This window comes from Phoenix dactylifera, chromosome 2 (assembly GCF_009389715.1).
Source record: "Phoenix dactylifera cultivar Barhee BC4 chromosome 2, palm_55x_up_171113_PBpolish2nd_filt_p, whole genome shotgun sequence".
Classification (NCBI taxonomy): Eukaryota; Viridiplantae; Streptophyta; class Magnoliopsida; order Arecales; family Arecaceae; genus Phoenix; species Phoenix dactylifera.
This window is the reverse complement of record NC_052393.1, coordinates 2,066,989-2,085,674: the sequence shown is the minus strand read 5'-3', so window position 1 is coordinate 2,085,674 and position 18,686 is coordinate 2,066,989. Positions and strand designations below refer to the sequence as shown.

General features: G+C 41.9%; 1 protein-coding gene across 6 annotated transcripts; it reads right to left on the bottom strand.

Annotated features, from left to right (window-relative positions):
• Window positions 1–1,931: 1,931 nt before the first annotated feature.
• Window positions 1,932–16,695, bottom strand: LOC103716256 (E3 ubiquitin-protein ligase PRT1-like). Of its 6 annotated transcripts, none has more exons than XM_039116990.1 (5): window positions 16,433–16,695; window positions 9,066–9,127; window positions 5,377–5,555; window positions 5,069–5,272; window positions 1,932–2,500 (listed from the first exon to the last, which is right to left on the bottom strand). In XM_039116990.1, the coding sequence occupies exons 1-4, from the start codon at window positions 16,549–16,551 to the stop codon at window positions 5,243–5,245; spliced, it is 390 nt and encodes a 129-aa protein (XP_038972918.1). In that variant the 5' UTR covers window positions 16,552–16,695; the 3' UTR covers window positions 1,932–2,500; window positions 5,069–5,242. The 6 variants fall into 6 exon arrangements, with proteins under 6 accessions (XP_038972918.1, XP_038972919.1, XP_038972915.1 ...); XM_039116991.1 differs by having other exon boundaries at window positions 5,069–5,277; window positions 16,433–16,692; XM_039116981.1 differs by lacking the exon at window positions 9,066–9,127 and adding an exon at window positions 5,660–5,778 and having other exon boundaries at window positions 2,117–2,500; window positions 5,069–5,277; window positions 16,433–16,676.
• Between the last annotated feature and the right edge of the window lie 1,991 nt (window positions 16,696–18,686).

The window sequence follows — 18,686 nt, the reverse complement described above, 5'->3', positions numbered from 1 at the left end:
GTAGCCCATGGGTTTAGGGGTTTGAACTGAGCCCTACAATCATTGGTGCTACTCAAGTTGCCACTTGAATGAGAGGGGGGGCCTTGATTTGGTTCTTAATGCTATCTTCTTCACCATGCTTTGGATTCTCATGTATGGATAGAATATTGGGTCACTTCCAATAGCATCCTACCCAAATTCAGAAGATATTCCGGCCATATCCGCGTCACTCTCTCTCTCTCTCTCTTCCAGGGCTGTACCTGCACACGATTATTGCTACATCGACCATTTTGTGTCGTACGGCCAATGGAAAGAGCGTTGGCTGTGATTTTTTAGCTTGACAAATGAGAGAGGTAGAGTGGTGGGGTCGCATCTCCTGGTTCAGGACATCTTGTGCTTGGTGCGAGAGATTGCAGCTATTTTAGGGTAAAATATATTTATTGAAAGATAAATAAAATTGCAGACTGGGTTGCCTTCTATATAGCTGCTGTTCATTCTGGCAAACTTTTTTGAACTTTTGAGACAGTGTCTCAACTCTCAAGAGCTTTTAGGAATATCTTATTTACTGATTTTTTTGGATTATTCACACTAGAATAATGTAAAACATCTGCTTTAGCCAAAATAAAAAATAAAAAAATAAAAAATAAATGAAAAGTCGCTTTATTAGGTAAGGGATCTATCGAACTTGCACTAAGATAGCTTGAGTTTATAATTTTGTGGTTGTGTTTGCTCCACAATGAAGTGAAAGAAAGAGGATGAAGTTTGTTGAGCAAGAATTTGACACAGTTGGCATTGGAGATTCGCGTCAACAAAGTTAATTCAAAGTCGGCTTTCCGATCTAGTAAAAGCTGGGTAGGTTTTCCTCTCATAAAAGATTCAAAAAAAAAAAAATTCTGAAAGTCTGCTTGCGTCACACTCATGAATGTAAAAGCTGAAACTTTTCTGCTTTCCCCAGCTGATAGCTTTGATATTGCCCTGTCAAGTATATTAAAAAGGTGGAAATCTGTACCCTGCCCTACCAACCTCTTGAAATTTCCCTGAGGTAAAATGAAGTGGATGAGGATTTTTGATAATAGAACCAATCTTGACTAACCCAAGACAATCGGATTATAAATGGTATTTGGCCTCCAAAGTTGGGCCACCACGGCTTTTTTTTTTTCTGTTAAACAAAAAGGACAGGGGGGAAGAAAGGGACAAGCCCACCTCCACGTAACAGCCTCCATCCCACCAGAAAAATGTTCGATGCCAAGTTTTACTCATACTCTTCCCATCCAAGGATGAGTACGTTACACCGGGCACCACCAAAACTACCAGCGGACTAATAAGCGCTCCTAAACCTCATGTCCAAGCAGTGTCACCATATTTAATTGATGCGCAGAACGATTCGAACTTGGAACCATACGGTTAGAAGACAACACCCAGTTCCACTGAGCTACCACCTTAGTGGCGCCACCATAGGTTGGAGGAACTATTAAAGCCTAGCTCCTGCACCCCCAGGATAGTTGAAAGAGTGTGGTAGATCGAAGATTAACCAAGACTTGATTTGGGTAATCAAAAATATTGTGTAATTAATACTTGCAAGCATAAAATATATTAATAAAATATTGTGTAATTTCCTCTCCACCCCTCCCCCCTCTTCTCTGCCGATAAAGTTTAGGGGATGAGCTATTTTTGGATAAAAATATGGAATTGCATTTTGCCCAAATATGGCCGAGGACAGACTCCAATACACATGGTGGATGAGGGACAATAGGTGCAACAAAGATCTACAGATCACAATATCGATAACCAAAAATAATGATCTACATAGCTGTTTAATTTTTTTTTCATCAGATCGATTTCAAACTTCACCAAAAAGATCTGAGTAAGGCATATAGAATATTCATCATGGTACCCAAAAGTAACAGGGAAATTTTGTTTGGCAATATGTAACAATTATTCGACAATGAAAATTTGAAAAATCAAACAACTGAAATTATTATTATCATTTTTCTGATAGAAACAGCTGGAGCTCAAATTAATGAAGCAACAAACACCAAAATGCTTAACATGCCACCTGTTACCTGTTTTATGTGTGGACTCAACATCTAGCTCCTTTCTCACCAAACAGCCCTTATTATTTCTATACAACTTACCTTCTTGTCCTAATTATATTCAAGAAATTTGAACATGATGTATAACTTTCTCGTGTCAAAAATTGCCTTTTTTCTTCTATAAGTTTCCATCCTCATTTCGACTTCCTTCTGGTACATTATCATGATTCGCACGGACTTGTTGCTCATCACGAGGGAAATCAGCTTCAGAGCTTCTGCAACATCTTGCTGAGGGGCCTCTGGCAAAGCCCTGAGCATTAATATCTTACATAGCAACTTTGAGTCATCAAGTTCGAACTTGCGGTCAGGTGTATGCTGTCGATTGAATCTGCCAGGAGCTAGTACTGTAGCATGCTTCATCCAGGTAAAAGCCAATTGCCTCTTTGCAGCCTTTACATCTTGTACCTCTTTGCAATTATGGGATACATCTGAAAAGGCAATAGTAGTCAAAAATTGATGTTCAACTCCTTTGTGAAAGAACTAAGCAGTAGCATGTTATGATGCAGGGAGGTAAACATTCAACAACATCTCTAAAATAGCTCCACTCCTGTTTTTTTCTTTTTAAGAAGTTATATATATATATATATATATTGTATTTCTCATAATGGTAGAAGGTTCAGATTCATAGGAATCATCGCGAACATTCAGTTGTGTTTCCACATCTTCATAGAAGTCAATGGGACTTGGCCCAAATAGGTGGCATCAAGTTTGCATTGACCGAAATTTGAAACCAGCCTGCCCAAGCACCCAGTGGGTCTGTAAAATTTATCATGAATCCACCCAGCTAATGAGTAAGGATTAGGTTAAAATCATGATCGAAGCTAAACATAGCTATACTTCAGCCATGCTTGACCTAGTCCAAGCCTAGTCCATATTCATGCCTAATGGTACCCCTGATGAAAAATAGACCCAGACTGTCTTGCACCACAGAAACCTTCTATCCATTGATGATCATTCCATCTGTATAATATGTCCACACCAGGAGCTAACTTCAAATACTGAAAGAAACGAATCACACAACATGCAAGCAAGACTTCTTAGTAATTTAAATGAATGGAATTAAGCTACTTATTTGATTAATCTGCCACCAGCAATTGGCACTTTCCTACCTTCTTCTAGCTTACCATGGTCCACGAAGAGCTTTGCTTCTATATATGCAGGGACATCGACCATCTTGTACCCCAGCATACTGGCTTATTAAGCAGATCGATTATATATATATATATATATATATATATATATATATATATATATATATATATATATATATATATTCTGGTGTAGATCAATGTCTTGTTTAGGTTGTCAAGTTCTGTTCTCATGATATATTTAAAGTTACCCAGTTCTTTGGCAAAAAAAAAAAAAATGTTTACTCATATTTTTATAGTTGTCCATTTATTTTCTATAGCTCATGATATGATATCATCAATGCATATTGATAGCTACTACGTCAATACTGGGTAATCAATTTACCACCTGCCAAATCTTTATGACACAATCAACAAAAAACAGACTTATTCAAAATAAACACTTAAATTTCCTTCTTTCAACAACAAAAAATAGTGACCAAATGACATAGACTTCTTGATCTTATAATAAATCTCTGTGCAGGTAAGCATTTGCCAAAATATTTGCTCTCTAATCATCTTACCAGTGTGAAGTCTCATTCCAAAAAAAAGTAATTTAGATCATCACTCAAACTGAGTTAAAACTTATCGCCAAGGAAAAGGGCCTAAAAGATCAACTCTCTATTTCCTCTTTTTCCTTTCTCTCTATGCCTATCTCTAACACAAGTTTCAACTGCACATCCCTCCTCCTTTCTTGTAAAGTCAATAATCCATTATTTTTTCCATGTCGGTTCCTGTCTTTTCCATCTTATTAATCCGCATGTAATAAGCCTAAGAGCAGTAAGGACTAAGGAGGATGTTTTGGTGAAAGTTTTTATCATGTGATGCTGCTACTTTTTTGCTTCCTCTTACTTCCCACCACTAACTTTAGTAGCTGGAATCTTCTACCTAGGTTCATGTCCCCGCTTTGAAATCTTTCCAAAATCTTGAACCTGCACCCTCTTCTTAGGTGCTTCCTTACTAAAAGTATTTCGAAAGTATCCGCTTCTCTACATCAGCTCTCGAGTCTGGCAACTAAGCCATTGACTTCCGCTCCAAGACCAATCTCCTCTGCTCCTTGGACCATCGTATGTGCATCTGAAGGAAAAGTCATCCAAATAACAAGTTATTTGTCTGTGAGAAGTCAACCTTTGCATAGACACCCTCTCAATAAGCAAATCTACATCACCAACAACTTCCCTTCATCACCTATCATTCCTCGACCACTTTTTATAACGAATTCTGACCATATTTCTTTGTTCTACCACTGCACATGTTTTCAAAATGCCCTTATTTTGTGAGCCCTTGTGATATATACAATGCACTCATGCATGGCCTAGGCCTGTTACTTGTTTCCCATCTGGTTTAGAGCAGTATTTTGTTTGTTCGATGCTTTTGTTGGTGTTTTCCTCTATCGTGCTAAAGTGAACTTTGATTTAAGTTTTACACTGGAAGGTTTTCTAAAGTTCATATAACACATCAACTAAACATAAATGATGGCTAAGTTATTCTTGTATTATTGCCTATCTCTTGTTTTGCTCGTTGCCTATCTAATTAATTTTTATTTTTAAGTTATGTACTGAAATTAAGTTAAAACCAGAACTTCCTAAATTGTTAAAACATTTTATTTTGAACTAAACTTCAAACCAAAGTTGTGTTTTCGAAACTTCGTCTATGCTTTATTGACACGACCAAACCTAATTCATGGTTCTTTTGCTTAAGAAATTGGTTTTAGTTCATGACCAGCAAGAGCTTATGCAAGTGGTGTAAAAGTAGTGAGACCAGGTCATGCATTTAGTATATCAGATGCCATCATGCTAATTTGTGACCAAAGTTTAAACCAAATAATGAAAGCTAGATGGATAACAATTCAAAATATAGCAAACTTACTGGATGACAGCTCCCCAGGTGTACATTGAAATTTTCTGGGCCTCACAGTTTCTCTTCTCATTACATACTCTCTAGGAAATTGTCCTTCCAAGAAATGATCCCGATCCAAGCAAATATTTGGAAATTCTCCAGGATGCATACTTTGACAAACTTGACATTTGAAAGGTTCACCAACTAAGCTAGACAGGCAAGAATCACAAAACACTGTACTGGAAGAAAAAAGAATCAAGAGTTAATTTCATTTTAAATTCAATCCAGTGGTCAAATTAACAGAAAATCTTGTGCCTAATTGTGGCTCCAGAACTCACCATGTCCACAATTGAGAACAACAGGCTGTACAGCAGTTCCCAGCAAAGAGCACACGGTACATCGTTCAGAGAAATTTGTTTGCAAATTCCATTCTCAAGCCCACTTTCTGGACAGGTAAGTCCTTTTGAATCTGTAGTTTTGCTGGCTTTAAGACTATCATTATTTTTTTCAACCTCTCCTAAGGTACCAGAATCATTATGGACGGTATGAGTCATGCTATACCAGCATAAATGAAATCAAATGATGGAAGAAAAAGCAAAAAAGCTGAGATTCTATTCCGACCAGAATGAATGTTCTGAAAGATCAAGTGATCCACAAACTGAGGTGAGTATATGTCAAGATGTCTTTCTTCCTCTAAAACAATACCATTTCAGAAAGTTAAGTACATGTGATCCATATACCTAAATGCATCATGAAAAAGCAAAGTGAAAACAATTGCAGTATTAAACCAAGGGTGAAAATTGCAAGGGATGAAAAATCCATGAAGAACTGAATAACGATTAAATGCAACCATAAAGGACTAAATTGATGACACAGGCAATAGTCAAATGCAATAATTTGGAAACAGTTACATACTCGCAAAAGGCACTAAAAAAAAAAAGGCATCGAAACTAGGAAGAACAAATCTCACATAGTGTTGTAGCCTTGAAGCTTCATGTTGTATCTTATTAGTATTTGCATGGTCTAATCACCAGTTACACGATCATGCTCCTTGTACATTTGTACATATTGGGGCTGATTCCCTAATGAACATGCATGCTTTATGTTCATCTCCTCTCCCAAGTTGTTATAGTCTCAAAGCCCATACAAAATTGCCTCTGAATGATTCAGGATAGCATCTTGCATGACTGGCGAAAGAAATTATGTTTTTAAATCATTGGATCGGCAGATCTGACCATTATCTTTTTGCCCATGTTCATGTTGGAAAATTTTCACCAAAGGAGGTTATTGGAGAGTGCTAGTCACGGCCCGAACCCGGATCCGTGACACGGCCGTGCCAACTACCGCCCACAATAGCACGAAGCCTTATATATGGGTAACAAAGTAGTCAACTGTCATTATTTAAAATTTCCAGTGTAACTTACTAGAAGGTACAAAATACAGAGCTTCTAAACAGTTTCCCTCTTAAAGTGCTTGCTCATAAGATTTTGGCAAGATCATGGCATCTCAAAACTTGACCCCTTTCCATCTATGACACATAGGAGTTCTTTTGATCTCTTCCCAAAGAAGACTAATCTTCCAGCCTTGGATTTGAATGCCATAATTCTTTGCCCAAGAAATTAACTGTTCATGATTACTTCCACACATAAATCAAAATCGGCTTAATGCAAATAGGTTAGAGCATTAGCATGAAATACTTTTCATAATCTATAATCTTTTTTTTTCTTCTCTTAACTTTGCCCATGATTTAATGATCAACCTTTATCCAAGAAAAACCTCAAACCCTTTCGAATAGATAGATTGACGATGTCATAGCTAGGAGTGGGGAACCAATGTTAAAGCATTCCAGGTCTAAGCACAAAAAACCATCAATCCATTAATGCTAAATTTAAGATGCCCAAAATCTCTCAAGAATTGCCAACAATAGAAAAACTCACTGGTGAAAATTATATAGCGACCTCTAGATTATCCAAAGAATCAATAATATTCTTCTCCATTAGAAAACCAACTCAAATCTTCCAATAATTCTACTTATCAATATAATTTCATCCATGGTATGCCGAACCAGCCCGTACCGGCCAGTACGAACCGGTCCGACCAGCTACCGGTACAGGTCGGTTTCGTGCCGGAGACGAAAAAGACGAAGAGAAAAAGAGAGAGCGTGGGAAAAAGAGGGAGGGAGACCACCTGTGGCCGCCATCGGAGAGCTGCGGAAGTGCATCAAAGGCCGGTGGGGGGGCGGAGCCCGCGGGGGAGCGGCAGAGGAGAAATAGGGGACACGGCCGTGGCCTCCGCCACGCCCGCTCGGGTTCCCCCGCCCCCCTACCGGCCTCCGACGCCCCTCCGCGGCTCTCTGATGGCGGCCACAGGTAGTCTCCCTCCCTCTTTTCCCTGCACTCTCTCACTCATTCTCTTCTTCCCCGGCTCCGACGGAGAAGAGCTTTCCGGTTCGTACCGTTCGATTTCGGTACAAACCGAAACCGTACCGGTTCGGTAGGCAACCGGTATGCCTATCAAACCCGGTACGGAGGACCTTGATTTCACCATTAGATCTTATCAAAAGAATAAGGTCCGATACCTCTGGATTTGATTCTTTTAGTAGATGGTCTAAATCAAACTTTTTTCTTATACATGAAAATCAACGTCTTAATTCTGAATAAGAATATCAAGTTTCTTTGTCAAAATATCAATTGCTCTTGATTAACCGATCTATCACAAGATTAGATCATAAACAACTCTAATCCACCCTTGATAGATATTCATCAAAGTTGATTGACAACCTCAATTTCTTTCAATCAGATAGAGGATTGATGTTAATTAAAGAAATTCAAGCTCCAAATTTAGGAGAAAGGAGGTCTATACCAACATATTCTAGATCCAAGATCAAAGTCGATGATCTATTAATTCTAGTCAAAAGATGCTAAGAATTTCTTAGCACGACATAAAATTGGAGAACCTAAGATAGCACAGCGACATCCAAAAATCAGAACATTCTCCTTTTATTTATCAAAAAAAAAAAATCCTACTTACCATCAAAATAATTAACTTCAAACTAGAAGTATTATCCACAGTACCCAATATCAAATTAAACTTCCAAAATCACATATATACTAATACACAAATAATCACAATGTACTTTAATATTCCATGGCTAGTACTCCACTTAATATCAGTCAAAATCTATTTTAATCATAACCCAAAATACAAATTACTCTATCGAGAAATCTTCAAAATAGCTTATTCTCATTTTAGGCATGGCTTGCTAGCATTCTGATTTCCGCATTTCAAAATTCTAATAAAATAACACCAATTTATCACTAACAAAAGTAAATAAAGATATTTGTCTCCTTGCCTAATTTCTATCCATCTCGCCAACTTTCCGACAAATCTTAACAATCCTACCACTTAAGATATAATACCTCTATCTTTATCATAATCTCTTAGAGGTCTTAAATCTGAGCTCTCATACACTTCTATCACAGTCCCTATATGTTTTAAACCAATGCTCTGACTCCAATTTTGTCACAATTTCCAATGATCTTAAACATCCAAACTTTGATGCCACTTATATCACAGTCCTTAGTAGTCTTAAATCTTAAACTCTGATATCATACCTGTCACAATCATGTCCCTAGAATGGTTTTGTATTAGCCCTAACTTCTTTCTTTTTGTTGCTCATTGTCTCCTATCAAAATATTTGTATTAAGCAATTTTCGTGATTGACCGATGATACAACTAATAAAATCTTTTCTTTCTTTCCAATTATGTGGAATCTCACTGAATGAGACTTAACTACCCATTCCCTTATTAAAACTTAAAATTTTTACTCATGATTAACCTATTGCTCTGATCCGACCCGGATCCGTGACACGGCCGTGCTATTGCCGACTACCGCCCACAATAGCACGAGGGTAACAAGGTAGTCAAAGTAGTCAACTGTCGTATATTTAAAATTTTCAGTGTAACTTACTGGAAGGTACAAAATACAGAGCTTCTAAACAGTTTATGTACATGAAAGTATAATTACCCCTAAAAGATAGAAATCCTGATACAAAAAGTGTTTCTCTTGCTGCTATCACTGGCGGTGATCTGGAAGAAAAAAAAACATAAATGAACGGATATGAGCTACACGGCTCAGTAAGTAATCATGCATAATCTTACCGAATCAATTATAATGCTAAACATGTTCAAATAGGGTTTGAGAAGCTAATATGTGCATCGATTAACAACTTATCATAATAAAAGATTCATATTATGACGGTAAATCGGTGTTTGTGTCAACAAGTATTTTCATGAAAATATACAACGTAAAACCGTAACCACGACGCCGGGCCTTTACACTCTCAGACTTATAGCTACAGCCGTACTTAACTCCCACGGCAGGGATCGTAAGCCAGTTATTCTCCCTCTCCCACTGGCAGGGTCCCATACGCTCAATTATTCTTACCCACTGGCGGGGGGCATCCATAGCATCTGAAAGCCCATAAGTAGTACTTTTCACAAATAATACATTTAAGTAGAATGAAAGCTCATCAATACCAGTTTAACAACTGATCTTATGTTCAGTGTACTATAACATCATAATCATCTCACACATAATTCAAAATGCATGAATAACACTTTGGAAATCTTCATAAAACATGATACATAAATGATCCATAACGTAATAAGATTAAGGCAGGCTACTTACTTTTTCACAAATCATATACACCATTCAAATTGCATGAATCATACTTGTTCATCTTATAAAACGTGATACATAATCTATAATAAGATTAAGACAGATTATTTACACTTTATAATTTATCTAAGAAAGCGTATACATGATCCATAATAAGATTAAGATAAGTTACTTACATACATGATCCATAATAAGATTAAAGCAAGTTACTTACCGAAATTCGCTTTCCAATTTCTTACGTCCGGGTGACAAATCTTTGATCACCTAAATTAATAACATAGGGGTCACATTATTTCCTATTTATTTCATAAGTTTATCATAACATGAATTCACTGGTCTGGATCCCATCGAAGGATCTGGCCCGAGTCCAATTTATCCAATTTGGAGCCCTTGGGCTTGATTTAGAACCAAATTGGGTTCACGTAGGTCAATTGGGCTTTTAATTAAAGGATTGGGCTCGAGTCAGAGTCAGTCTGAGGCCAATTTGGCCTTTAATCGGTTGAATTGGGCTTGAAATGGGCCTTATTTGAAATCAATTAGGTCTGCTATGGCCAATTTAACTTAATTAGGTTCGTACCCAGCTCAATTGGGCTCGGGTTTAGCCCAATTCATTCAATTGGGTCCGCTCAGACTTAGCTCAATTCAATTAGGCTCGGACCCGACTCAATTGGGTTTGGATTTAATCCAATTTACCTCAGACTTAGCTCAGTTCAATTAGGCTCGGATCCGACATCATTTGGGCTTGGATTTAGCCCGATTTATTAAATAGGGTTCGGGTTTAGGTCTAATTGGGTTCACCAAATCATTTCCTTTTTATTTGGGCCTAACAGGTTTCGAACCCGAACCCAGATCCGACCCGTTAGGCCGGCCCATTTAAACGGCCCTTCTCCGACCTTCCAGAGGCTTCTGCCTCTTCCACTCCCGCTCCCCTTCTCTCTTCCGATCTCTCTCCCTTCCTCCTTCGTCTTCAACCCTAGCCCCTTCATCTCCCTTCTTCCTCCGACCAAAACCTCCGGCCTGCTCCCTTCTTTCTCCCTCCTTTCCCCCCACCTCTTCTTCTCCCTCTCGCCGTGCCACCGTGGGGTGAGCCTCCTCCGGGAGATGCTCCCTCCTCGAAGCAGGAGCAGGGGAAGGGTAGGGGCCCCTACACCTCCGAAGTGGCGCGGAAGAGTTGAACAGGGTCCCCACAGGTGGGCCGAGACCTAGGGAGCTCCCTTGAGGAGGCCGACACCTCCTCAGCCTGCATTCGCTCCGGCGACTGCGGCCGAGGGGATGCCCCTCTCAGGGTCGGAGAAATGGGGGTAGGGAGGGGCTAAGACCCCTCTGAGGTGGTGCCGGAGGGAGGCTTGGTCTTCGAGAGCCTCCCTCTCCCGCTCCAGTCACGGCGGAGGAGGACCACCGGCCGAGGATGAAGCCTCAAGAGTCCGGGTAAGTATTTTTGTTATTTATTTTCTTCTTTCTTCCCCTTCTTTTCTTTTTTTTTCGTCTCCTCCCTCTCTGATGGCGCCACCACCTCCTCATCGGGAAGAGGTGGGGCATCGGCCGGAGGGCTGGCAACCCGGCGGCCGCGCCTGGTGCCCTAGGGCATCCGCGGCCGAGCCCGTGGTGCCCTAGGCGCTTGCAAGCCGAGCTCAGTTAGGCTCGGCCCGGATGGCTGCTGGTTGGGCTCAGCCCAGTTCCGTTATTGGGCCTGGCTCGGCCTTGGGTCGTACTCAGGCTGGCCCGCGGCCTGTCCTTATGCGTGGGTCTAGCCCGGGGTGGAATCCGTGGGCCATTTTACTCTTCTTCCATCTCCTCTGTGCCAGAGTCTTCTTCCCTCTATTTCACTGTTGAAACAAAGGGAAGAAACATTCCATAAAGAAACTCTCCCTTTTTATTTTGTTTAAACCTATTTACTTAAGTAAATCAGGTCTTACCTTTCTCCGGGTTAGCTGCAACTGAGCAGTACACCCTTCAAGAAATCCCTCCTTCCTCTCCTAGGGCTTCAGAGGTTCAGCTCCTTCAACCTCCGGCTCCAGGGTTCGGTTTCTTTGGTACAGTACTCCAGAGGACTAAGGAATAAGAGGGTATAGTAAATTCTAAGTTAAAAAACTAAGAGTTTAAATAAACTCTGCTTAGGAGGTGACCCTTGGAGAGGTGGCACCCTCTCCTTCCCCCTTGCTCCGGAAGCCTACAGCTGCCCTTTTCCTCAGGCTAGCTATGCTTGTCCTTTCAACTTGGGTGAGAGGTGGCGGACTCTCATTTTGCATGGATGAGGGCCCAACAGCTGGCCTTCCCTCCTACTGGCCAGCTGGGGCCCGTCACTTCAGCCCTCAGGCATGAGGTAGCAGCCCTCCATGGGCTGCCATCCATAGGCCCAATACGGTCCATTAACGACCTGGCCCAAATATCCTTAAACTGGGCCTCAAAAGTATTGGGCCTAGTTAGTATTGGGTTCGGACATTACATTCTTCTCCATGGCAGCGAAATCTTGGATTAGGAAAATGGAAAAGATGTTTTAAGCACTTCAGTTTTCCGAAGAAGTGAAGGTTAGATTGGCTATCCCCATGTTAAAGGAAAATGCCGAATTTTGGTGGTCAGCTATGGAGATGCCATATGCCGTCAACGGAATGACCTGGAGGAACTTCAAAAGGTTATTCTATACTCAGTACTTCCTGGACTCTGTCAGGCAGACGAAGCAAAATGAGTTTTTAGCGCTAACCTAGTCCGACCATATGACTGTTTTGGAATACGCTAATAAGTTTTATGAGCTGGGCCGATTCTGTCCCCAGTTTATGAATGATGAAAGAAGCAAGGCCAACCATTTTGAGCAAGGGTTAAGGTACGGGATTAGGTCACGGACATCCTCCCACATGTTTACCAGCTATAAGAATGTGTTAGACCGAGCCTTGAAAGTAGAGGCTGAATTAAGAAGGTCTAACAGAGAAAGGACTGACCTAAAGAAACCCAAGTCAGATGGAGGCCAGAGTAGTAGGCCGAGAAGCTTCAAAGGGCCCATGATTCAGAGGAGGTAGACCGGGGCTTGCCCTTATTGTAGCAGATCCCATTACAAGCCCTGTTTGAAGAAAGCTGGGGCATATTTCAATTGTGGGTAGGTGGGACATATGGCACGTGATTGCCCGAGCCATAGAAGGAATGAGCCCAGACCTTTCGTGCCTGGGAACTAGAGGCCACGGAATGACTCTCGAGTTTTCGCACTGACCCGCCAAGACGCCAATGCTAGCGACCGGGTGGTGACAGGTACACTATCAATCAATTCGGTTAATGCTTCTATTTTGTTTGATTATGGCTCTACACATTTCTTTATTTCAGTTGGTTTTTTTCTTTCTTTCTAGACAATTACACTGCATACCTAAGAGTTGAGGTATGATTAATTTCGAGGACGAAATTTATTTAAGGGAGGAAGAATGTAATGTCCAGGCCCAATACTAACTGGGCCCAATACTTTGGGGCCCAGTTTAAGAGTATTTGGGCCAGGTCGTTAATGGGCCGTATTGGGCCTATGGATGGCAGCCCATAGAGGGCTGCCACCTCATTCCTGAGGGCTGAAGTGACGGCCCCAGCTGGCCAGTAGGGGGGAAGGCCAGCTGTTGGGTTCTCATCCATGCAAAATGAGAGTCCGCCACCACTCACCCAAGTTGAAAGGACAAGCACAGCTGGCCTGAGGAAAAGGGCAGCTGTAGGCTTCCGGAGCAAGGGGAAGGAGAGGGTGCCACCTCTCTAAGGGTCACCTCCTAAGCAGAGTTTATTTAAACTCTTAGTTTCTTAACTTAGAATTTACTATACCCTCTTATTCCTTAGCCCTCTAGAGTACTATACCAGAGAAGCCGAACCCTGGAGCCGAAGGTTGGAGCTGAACCTCTGAAGCCCTAGGAGAGGAAGGAGGGATTTCTTGAAGGGTGTACTGCTCAGTTGCAGCTAACTCGGAGAAAGGTAAGACCTGATTTACTTAAGTAAATAGGTTTAAACAAAATAAAAAGGAAGAAAGTTTTTTTGTGGAATGTTTCTCCCCTCTGTTTCAACAGTGAAACAGAGGGAAGAACACTCTGGCACAGAGGAGATGGAAGAAAAGTAAAACGGGCGATGAGTTCCACCCCGGGCCAGACCCACGCACAAGGACAGGCCGCGGGCCGGCCTGAGTATGACCCAGGGTCGGGCCCAATAACGGAACTGGGCCAAGCCCAACCACGGCCGAGCGCGGGCTCGGCTTGCAAGAGCCTAGGGCACCGCGTGCTCAGCCGCGGATGCCCTAGGGCACCAGGCGCGGCCGCCGGGCTGCCAGCCCTCCGGCCGATGCCCCACCTCTTTCCGATGAGGAGGTGGTGGCGCCATCACAGAGGGAGAAGGAGAAAAAAGAAAAGAAAAAGGGGAAGAAAGAAGAAAATAAATAACAAAAATACTTACCCAGACCCTTGAGGCTTCATCCTCAGTCGGTGGTCCTCCTCCGCTGTGATCGGAGTGGGAGAGGGAGGCTCCCGGAGACCAAGCCTCCCTCTGGCACCACCTCGGAGGGGGCTTAGCCCCTCCCTACCCCCATTGCTCCGACCCTGAGAAGGGCATTCCCTCGGCCACAGTCGCCGGAGCGGCTGCAGGCCGAGGAGGTGTCGGCCTCCTCAAGGGAGCTCTCTGGGTCTCGGCCCCACTTGTGGGGACACTGTTCAACTCTTTCGGCGCCACTTCGAAGGAGGTGTAGGGTCCCCTACCCTTCCCCTGCTGCCGCTCCGAGGAGGGAGCATCTCCCGGAGGAGGCTCACCCCACAGTGGCACGGTGAGAGGGAGAAGAGGAGGTGGGGGGAAGTAGATAGAAAGGAAGGAGGGAGAAAGAAGGGAGCAGGCCGGAGGTTTTGGTCGGAGGAAGAAGGGAGATGAAAGGGCTAGGGTTTTGGTGAAGACGAAGGAGGAAGGGAGAGAGATCGAAAGAGAGAAGGGGAGCGGGAGTGGAAGAGGCGGAAGCCTCTGGAAGGTCGAAGAAGGGCCGTTTAAACGGGTCCGGCCTAACGGGTCAGATCCGAGTTCGGGTCCGAAACCTGTTAGGCCCAAATAAAAAGAAAATGGTTTGGTGAACCCAATTAGACCTAAACCCGAACCCAATTTAATAAATCGGGCTAAATCCAAGCCCAAATGATGTCGGGTCCGAGCCTAATTGAACTGAGCTAAGTCTGAGCGGGTAAATTGGATTAAATCCAAACCCAATTGAGTCGGATCCGAGCCTAATTGAAGAGCTAAGTCTAAGCAGACCCAATTGAATGAATTGGGCTAAACCTGAGCCCAATTGAGCTGGGTACAAACCTAATTAAGTTAAATTGGCCATAGCATACCTAATTGATTTCAAATAAGGCCCATTTCAAGCCCAATTCAATCGATTAAAGGCCAAATTGGCCTCAGGCTTACTCTGACTCGAGCCCAATCCTTTAATTAAAAGCCCAATTGACCTACGTGAACCCAATTTGGTTCTAAATCAAGCCAAAGGGCTCCAAATTGGGTAAATTGGACTCGGGCCAGATCCTTAGATGGGATCTAGGCCAGTGAATTCATGTTATGATAAACTTATAAAATAAATAGCGAATAATGTAATCCCTATGTTATTAATTTAGGTGATCAAAGATTTATCACCTGGACGTAAAAAATTGGAAAGCGAATTTCGGTAAGTAACTTGCTTTAATCTTATTATGGATCATGTACATAAGTAACTTGTCTTAATCTTATTATGGATTATGTATACGCTTTCTTACATAAATTATAAAGTGTAAGTAACCTGTCTTGATCTTATTATAAATCATGTATCACATTTTATAAGATGAACAAGTATTATTCATGCAATTTGAATGGTGTATATGATTTATGAAAAAAGTAAGTAGCCTGCCTTAATCTTATTACGTTATGGATCATGTATGTATCATATTTTATGAAGATTTCCAAAGTGTTATTCATGCATTTTGAATTATGTATGAGATGTATTATGAGACGTCCTGCACATTCTGATCTTTTGGTTCCCCGTCCCCCCTCCCTTCAGATGTGCTGCCATGGATGGATGAGACGTCCTGGTCACTTGTTCAAGGCGTATAAACATTTTCCACTAGTAACCTATTACCCACCATGTATTTGGAGAATCAAGATACAGGATGGGAACATCCATGTAGCTGAATTATGATTTAATAACATAGGGTGCAAAATCGTACAAAGGTCTCGAAAATATTTGCACCTTCATGCTCACGGATTTAGACCTTGCTTACCCAAGAAAGACTGAAGAAAAAGAGAATTGAATAAATCTCCTTTAGCACTTGGCGACGAAAAGCCATTGCATTACAATGTCACCAGAAATATAGGTGTATCGTGATCTAATGACCTTGTGGTTCCAAATAATCCTTTATCAATAGCTTAGCAATTAAGAATTGGTCGAAAAAACCAAGAAACTTTTGATGTTAACATGTTTCATCTCGAGGAACGCATGGGGTTCGGGCATTCCTTCATCAATAACACGGAAAGCAATCCACCAAGGCAATATTCAATTCTTGGGACTGATTTTAGAGACAAAATCCAAAACCCTAGCTGTGGTCATCACACGCAGCTGGCACAAGTATTGATTCGGCATAACATTTACCATAAAACGCACTAAATTTAAGAGGGAGAAAGCGAATTCGAAATAACAGGAGAAAAAGGAGAAGAAATTAGGGGATCGAGGAAGAAAAAGAAGAATGGAGATGGGAATTTACAGGCAGACGCAGCGCTGGAAGGAGGAATTGGAAAAGTCGTCAATGATGGTTCCGTCTCCCGCCGAGCTCGCGGTGGGCGAAGATGTGTTCCTGGCTTCTCCTTCCTCGTCGCCGGCCATTCTTCGAGGGCCAGCCAAGCCTTCGCATAGCCACGGCAAGGGAGAAATATAAAGAAATCCAGGGCGGTTCCACGGGAACAATTAGAAATTTAGGACCAACATCGGCTCAACCCACGGTAAACGTGATACCGAGCATTATGCTTAAAGTGATAAATAGTACATGAGATTTAAACGAGGATTCGATTGGGGTGGTTCTATATACACCCCCCCTATTGCTAAGGACACCCCACAAAAACCAAAAAAAAAAATACCCAAACTAACCTTTAGTGTAATTACCATATTGCCCTTGAAATTTTCTCAGTACACCCCCCCTTCCTCCTCCTCCGTTTCGTTTTGAAAAGAAAAAAAAAAACACCCCTCAAACCCCCCTTAAACCCCTCGATCCATTTACATCGTTTAGGCGATCTTTGAAGGAGATTTAAGCCTCATTCGAAGCATGGACAAGCAACTAGTGATTTGGGACGAAGAATCAGCCGCAAAGGTACGTGTTCCACCTTGTTTCGAAATTTTTTTTTTTCACGGTTCGTGCTCCGTTCGGCACTGGATCGCCGAACAAAAGGCTTCTGTTCGGCTGAACAGTGCCGAACAGAAGCCTTCTGTTCGGCAACCCTCAACCGAACTCTTCTGTTCGGCTGCACAGTGCCGAACAGAAGGCTTCTGTCCGGCACTGTGCAGCCGAACAGAAGGGTTCTGTCCGGCTCTGTGCAGCCGAACAGAATGCCGGCGACGAGAGGGAGAAAGGGGAACGGGGGGGTTTTGGGCGTTGGCGAGGTGCTTTGGGCGGAACAGTTCAAAGGGAGACGGAGGGGGTTTGGCCGCCGGCGAGGTGCTTGAGGCGAGGTTTTTTGGGCGGAAGGGAGAAGCTGGCGGGTGTTTTGGAGGGGAAGAGCGGGGTGGGGGGGTTTGGGGGGTGTAGAGAGCAATTTAGGTGAGGGGGTGGGGAGGGTGGGGGGTAATTTAGGAATTTTTAATTTTTTAGGGGTGTCCTTAGCAAATGGGGGGGTGTAGAGAGTATTTAATTTTTTTTTAATTTTTGGGGGGTGTCCTGAGCAATAGGGGGGGTGTATATAGAACCACCCATTCGATTGTTGGAAAAGAGAGAAGAAAATCTCCGAAAGCAGCGTTTGATACTCGCGGAATTAAAAATCTCGGCCCAAAATATACAAAATGCGCCTCGTAAGGATTAATAGTTGCGATTACATGCAGCTCAAAATTGTTGCCAATTTGATACCACTGAAATATGCATCCCAATTTTTATAGTTCCTACTTGTAAAAGGTCTCCCATCCGCAGACTATTAAAAGAATGTGGCTACCAACGGTGCCACGGACTGGATTGCCTCCTTTTCAGCTTATCACACTAGTGATTTTGTCTAGACCAACTACGGGTCCGCGCCGGAGCCACTATGAGATCTTCTGTTTTCTAATTTTGTTGGTTGTGATTATACTCGTCATGTATAAACCGCTTTTGTACCAAAAAAAAAGGTTAATCAGATGACTTCATTTACTGCATAAAAAAATAAAAAAAAGGATATAGAATAATTAAGTAGAGACCACGAGCCTTTTTGGATGATTGACCGGTACAACCATCAAAATCATAGGATTACAAGCTAGACTAGATATATATTCATAAGTACCAAAAATAGCTTTGAAGTAGGCTCCACCAAATCCTACAATGAGAGGCGCTTAATTATTTTATGAATAGTGATAATCATTTTCTGTCACATCTCTCCTTCAATTTTGAAATTCTGACTTCTCTATTTTTTTTTTTGCATCAGTATCCTTGGTGCCTTCTCTTCTCCCAACCCCTAAATATAGTCAAAAATTTAATATATAATCATCGTTAATAATAATGAAAAGGATAATTGATAAATTTAATCATCCTCCAACCAATTCACTTTATTTATGCAATTACAAATGTTGCATGCTCTTTACATGAACAATAAAGTGTATATAAAGGCAAGAGGTAAATCATACACTCTTACACTTGCCACCACTTGTCTATATCACTCAAATGCAATAATGTTGAATTCGAAGAATATTTCAATCTGTTCCGTTCATCTTATTTTTCTACGCAAAATCTTTCAAAGTTTTCTATACTATACAATTATTTCTAAATAATCATGCTTCTAAAAAAA

Bases quoted from the DNA above. Each gene is read 5' to 3' on its own strand.
- LOC103716256 (XM_039116977.1), bottom strand. From the start codon at position 5,438: ATGTACCGTGTGCTCTTTGCTGGGAACTGCTGTACAGCCTGTTGTTCT. The intron at 5,278-5,376 runs GTGAGTTCTGGA...TTTTTCTTCCAG, and splicing joins TGTTCTCAATTGTGGACATG to TACAGTGTTTTGTGATTCTT. The intron at 2,501-5,068 runs GTAAGTTTGCTA...TTGCCTTTTCAG, and splicing joins ACCTGGGGAGCTGTCATCCA to ATGTATCCCATAATTGCAAA.